This window comes from Propithecus coquereli, unplaced genomic scaffold, assembly GCF_000956105.1.
Source record: "Propithecus coquereli isolate 6110/MARCELLA unplaced genomic scaffold, Pcoq_1.0 Scaffold470, whole genome shotgun sequence".
Classification (NCBI taxonomy): domain Eukaryota; kingdom Metazoa; phylum Chordata; class Mammalia; order Primates; family Indriidae; genus Propithecus; species Propithecus coquereli.
In genome coordinates, this window is record NW_012150508.1 from 547,794 (window position 1) to 553,949 (window position 6,156).

General features: G+C 41.9%; 1 protein-coding gene across 2 annotated transcripts in view; it reads right to left on the bottom strand.

Moving 5' to 3' along the window:
* EXT2 (exostosin glycosyltransferase 2) overlaps positions 1-5,812 on the bottom strand; it is a 126,180-nt gene extending 120,368 nt beyond the window's left edge. For both annotated transcript variants that reach the window (XM_012655326.1, XM_012655328.1), the window contains exons 1-2: positions 5,726-5,812; positions 548-664 (exon numbers count right to left, since the gene is read on the bottom strand). In XM_012655326.1, the coding sequence (XP_012510780.1) occupies positions 548-664; positions 5,726-5,781 (173 nt within the window). In that variant the 5' untranslated portion in view covers positions 5,782-5,812. The remainder of the gene's footprint in view (positions 1-547; positions 665-5,725) is intronic.
* Positions 5,813-6,156: the final 344 nt, after the last annotated feature.

The following is a 6,156-nucleotide window of genomic DNA, read 5'->3' on the forward strand; positions in this document are numbered from 1 at the left end:
CACAGCACTCTAGCCTGGGCAACAGAGTGAGACTCTGTCTCAAAAAAAGAAAAAAAGACATTTTAGGGAGTTTGGGCTTTATCCTAAGGGCAATGTGAAATCAAGAAGCAGACCAGAGAGTAGCAAAGCTAGAGGCAGAGAAAGCAGATAGTATGCCATTTCTACAATCCAACAGAGAGATGACAGTCACCCAGTCTAGGGCAGAGTTAGAGGAGACAGGGAGCAGACAGATGTGAGAAATATTTAGAATACAGAATCAACAGGACTTATTATTTTGATATAGGAAGTAAAGAAGAGGAAGGAGTTAAGAATGCCACATAGATTTCTGGTTTGGAAAACTTGGCAGACAGCACTGTGAACTTACTGAGATAGAGAACGCTGCAGGATAAACACGACTGGATTGGGGGTGGGAAAGATGGGAGCCTCAAGGACCCTGGCCTGTAAGTGAAGTTCAATTGCTGCGATACCCCCCCCACACACACACTAAACCTCACAGCACCTAACGGATTCTGTAAAGGCACAGCTGGCTGTGCTGAATGCACCTTACCCTGGTCCCTTCTCTGGAAGATCCACCTCAGCTGACAGTGGACTATAGACAGGAATGCTGACATCGTAGCCTTGCCGGTAAGTCCATGTAGAAAAGCCGCCACCAGCCAACAGGGCCCTGGAAGCAAAGGATTTTGTCAAACAATGAGAAAGAAAGAAAGTCCTCATTCTGATAGGCTCTGTGCAAAGTGAATTATTGAGTCTTAATCATAATATCAACAACAGCTTATGTTACTGAGTCACTTTTCTATAAAGACACGGTGCTAAATGTTTTACACTCACATCTCCTATGTGAGCAGCTATATTTTATCCCCGAATTACCAGCCTTCCCCCAGGTCCTAAATAGTCTTTCCTTACGTCCCATTTTTTAAAACACATCATAGCCCAGAAGACAACGCTATAGACAGCCCCTCTGCTCCCTCATTCAGATTCCATTCGCCTCTCCCAAGTCATACCCCATCCTTAAACACATTTACAGTAACAGGAATAATAACAGGTTTGCATAGGAAGACTAGCCTGGGGCAGTCATTCAGCAACCCAGTGCCTGAAATCTCGGGAGACAATGGGCTGGGAAGTATCACATCTCACATCTCATACCACAGCCTCTCTCCACTCTCTGCCCCAAGCAGTTCTTCCCACTGTCGTCCCAGAGCTACCTGTCAATCACAGCCTCTACCAGCTCTCACTGTCCAATCCAGCTACACAGTCTTATTAACTTAATTCCCTATTCAGGACGCAGAATCCAGAATTGGACCTTTTGTGCTTCTCTCGCAGTTTGTTTGTGCTAGCTTTCATTCTCCTTAATTAGAAAACAGTGACCACACTGGTTTAATTGGATCCAGCAAGTAGTACAACAACACTTCATCGGAGAAAAGAAGCAGGTGTATATCATACCAACTTTTACTGTTATTCTGTCCCTGGGGCCCCAAACCCATCGAAATCACTTTCTGGGGTAGAGTTTTGCCAGTTGCACACACTGTACAGTCTGAGCCAAAATGTCTGAGCTGGGAAACCACGTTTTTGCAATATTGATTGCTACCAATCCCCTCCCTGCCCTGATGACAACCTACATTCCCTTCTAACATGACCAGTTTAAGTTCAAAGATTTTCAAACCACCCCTGGAAATCCCACTCTGTTTGTTTAAGCTTTATGAAACCAAGAACTGGTGAGTGAGGTAATGTGCAGGCTAAAAACCTCTCCAGCTGCCAGTGTACTCTGTAAAATGTAATGATTATCCTTAGCACCAACATACGGTCTTATTTTTCCTGATTAGCATTCAGCACTGAATCCGTCCAACATGAATTTGGGTGGGTTCCATGACCATGATGGCAAGCAGACTCTGTATGGGCCCCATGGCCCATGTGCAGAGCAGCAGACATGGATCCCATATACAGGCACCAGGCAGTCCAGGTAAGCCAGGGTCGTGGGTGATTAGGATATTACACCCACAGGCCCAGAGGAGAAAGGTGTGTGTATGCAAAGAGAAAGGAAGCAGGTGTATATCACATCAACTTTTACTGTTATTCTGTCCCTGGGGCCCCAAACTTGTTATTCTGTTCTGGATGGGGGGTGGGGTGTAAGGTGGAGGTTCTGCAGTGGCAGCAGGAAAGCAGCAACCTGAACGTACAGAAAATCATACACGTGCACTCTCCACTGGGGATCTCAGAAAGAACCGTCACTGCAATTAGTCAAACTGCAAACTAGCCTCACCCCCGCCCTGCTACTGACAAGACTCCAGGTCACTGTATCTTCTTCGGCTGAGGTTTCCATTACATTAGAATGGAGAAAATATTGTAAGCATCGCTTGCTTTACAGAACACGTGTTTTACATTGACTGAAAAGTGAATTTCTGAGCAGCACATTCTGTTTTCCCATTATGTATCCCAAAATCAGACATCAGTTCCAAAGTTGCAAGAGACTGAATAGAAAACTTGCAGCTAAAAAAGTATTAATATGATGATCAGATCACGCCAGGCCAGGTACTATATCACTCGAAGTGATCACCAGCATGTTTAGCACTTCGCAGGACTTCCTGACTCCAGGACACCTCGGTCACTCAGCTTCCTCCCTGCGGCCTCTCCACCATCCTACTCCACTCTTCTCATACTCTCTCACGGTTCTCCCCCTTCTGCTATCTGAGCATTCACAGTGCCCACACACAGCAATGCTGCAAGTTTATCCTTTGCTTTCCTTTACCGTGCATGTTATCAGGCCTGCAAATTCCTCAAATACAAAGCTTCAGTTTTTACAAAAACAAAACAAAAAAAGAGCTGGCCAATTCTATTGGCCATCCTCATTTGTTCACTGAGGCAAACAAACTGTAAAACGATATTTATGAGACAGGTAAATCTGAGCAATGGCTAGATATCTGGTGAATAGTTGGTGACATTACAGAATCACTGTTAATTTTCTTGGGTATGACAATAGTATTGTAGTTAGTTATGTTTTTTAAAAAGCCGTATCGTGCAGAGGGTCACATGGCAATATTTACAGAGGTAATGATATGACGTCTGGGATTTGTTTTTAGATAATTTAGTGGGGGTGGGGAGTGGATCAGAGTACAGATGAAACAAGACTGGCTTCAAGTGATGATTATTGAAGCTGGACTATGGGTACGTGGGGTTCACTGTACTAGTTTCCCTTCTTTGTACAGGTTTGAAATTTTCTGTAGCAAGTTTAAATAAATGAATATACACCTACACAAAAGTAGAAATTTTTTTTTATTTCAAAATATTAACAGGGTACAAAAGTTTTTGTTACATAGATACGCTCTATGATGCCAAAGTCAGGGCTTTCAGTGTGTCCGCCACCAGGACAGTGCTCATTGTACCCACAAAAGTAGAAATTTGTGAGAGATGTGCAAATAAAGGATAAAAATCCAAGGTAGTGACAATATTACAGAACATATCTGAGGAAACTGACATCAGTTAAGTAAGGCATTAAAGAGGTATACATGTTCCCATTTAAGTCAAAATTAAGATGTGTGTGTATATGTGGTGTTTGTGTCTAACTCCACAGAAAAAAGACCAGAAAAATACATAGTATTTTAACAGTAAGTATCTCTTGGTAAGGGAGTAAAGACAGAGGAGATGAAAGCATATTTTTACATTTTACTCTTTATACATTTGCCTACTATTCAACTCTTGTACAAAGAATATATATGCATATCGCAGGTATGATTTTTAAAAATTGAAAGAGAAATAAAAACAGGTTTAAGCAGCATGAAAAACAGATTCACTGAGCAGACATTTCCCTTCAGTCTGGGTCCTTGCATTTCCTTGAGTGAAATAATTTTTAAGTAATCACACCTATGACTTTAGACTTAGGAGATCTTAAAGCAGTCTAATCTAGCCCATCTGTTTTCTGATTTCTAAATAATCTCACTTGCAGTTCCTGCTAAAATCATGTACATTCACAGTTCTTGCCTCCTCTGAACCTAGGAGCAGGGACAAAGGATAAGGAAAATTAACAAACAAATCTACTATTCCTTACCCCAACCAGAAGGCCACCTAGGTTTCAAAATGAAATTTCCCACATGCAAAGATAAAGGAGGACTATATGGTGATTCATTACTTGCTACAAGATTGCCTCTAATCACTTACAAAAATACGTGAACAGGAAAAACAATTTAATCTTCCTGATCCTTAACACCTAAACACTAGCTAGAATCAAACTTTCTCCTGTCTACTTGACACCTTCCTACAGAGAAATGAAACCTCATTTAACATGTGCACTTGATGAAGACAAAATCATCTCCCATGCAAATGCATATGCCAGAATGTCAGCAAAAAGTGAAATGCCCCAATCAGAAAGAAGTCCTTCTGAAAAGAAACCCAGAACAGGAGGCGAAGACATTGCATTCCTAACAGCTCTTTTCCTTCCCTTCTCTGTTCTCTGAAGTATTTAACTTCCCCAGAACAACCATATCCATAAAAAGTAGCCTACTCAAAAACAAACACACCTTCCCTGGGCCCGAGAGCCTCCAAATCCAGGATTGCCCTGTGTTCATCTGTTTCCTATAGCATTCGTGCAGCCAGACTGCCCTCTATTGTCCACAATGGTTTCTACACCAACATTGAGAGGTGGTCCTGGGGCGTTTGTCTCTTCTAGTGATAATTGCATTTCCAGATAGAAACTCAAAACTGACTCTAGATAATCACTTAAAGCAAAGAGGGTTTAGGTTTAATCTTCTGTGGAAAAAACTACTAAGTGTAGATTTTCATAAATGGCAACGTTAGCCTCTAACGAGTTGAGAACACAGCTGTTCTCAGGCTGATACCTCAGGCTGTTACCTTTTTCAATAACAGTGATTTCAGTTTAACATCAGCTATAATAAGACTAGCAATAAATGAGTTCATACTCTTTTAACAATCCTATACGTTGAGTATTGCCCAGGACCCTTGAGCCCCCAGACTTTCTGCTTTCCTCAAAGCCTTGAACCAAGGTCCCTTAAATAGCATAGCTCATTCCAAAGCTTTCCAAGAAGCCTCTGGCCAAAGTGGTTCAGTCAGTGTATGAAAGGGCAGATAAATATAGTAAGTGAACTCAAAGTCACAATCATGCAATCATGGCCATCCCAAACCACGTCTGCCAATTTGGTAGGTTTTACTAAAAGGAAAGAAGGGAGCAGGAAGGCGGGTGGTGGGGGGTGGGGGGAAAGTTACAAGGAAGGCAGGGAGGGAGAGAGGGAGGGAGAGAGGGAAGGGCGCCCTACTGACTGAAACAACAGAGAGTACATGATCATCAGAGTGCCCTCATTTCCACATACATTATAGGCTTTAGGTATCATTTTGACATATCCATTCCTCGTCCCTCAGTAAGCTGTGGGTCCACTTTCAGCAAATGCTTCTAAATTCAGAGAGAGCTGACACAAGCCAGTCATGAACCATGCCTTGGGGACTGGGAATGTTACCCTCAGAAGCACAGAGCCCAGACTAAGAAAATAGTTTTTTTAGAGGCTATGCTAGGACATAAGCTTTTAACTGGTTTTCCAAAACAGATTTAAGCAGATCTGAACAATTCTATGTCTTAAGGAGGGAAATACCTAGGACAATTTTCTAGTTTAATAAACAATTCCTATTACAAAGTATGTCCCAGTAGGCTTAGGAATATAATTTCACATGAACAAAAGGATCTTGCATTTACTTAAGCCTCAGGGACAGCCCCAAAGGTGCCTACCTGTCTCTGGGGACATCCAGGGCCGTGTTATAATCTGGGGGACCTCCAGGCAACATGTTGAACAGCAGATGATTTGTACCTCGATCCCACCTATCAAGAAATTAAACATGTAGGAGAATTCACGTGTCAGCTAAGAAGAAACAAGAGTCAATTACTGGACAACAAGTAGCAAGTATCCCTAACCCCAAATAGGGCCACTTCTCAGGTATGCAAAGTAAATTCCTAGAAATCCCAACAGTACATCAGATACTAGATACTAGTCGGCTCCTTGAAAGAAAAAAGTGAATGGATATGTACTTCAAGCTTGTCCACTACAGAACTGTTCCTAATAATAATGAACTGAAAACTACCTAAATGTTCACTATTTGGTTAAAGAAACAAAAAAATAAATAAAATACAGAAGGCTGGCTAAATATACTATGGAACATCCA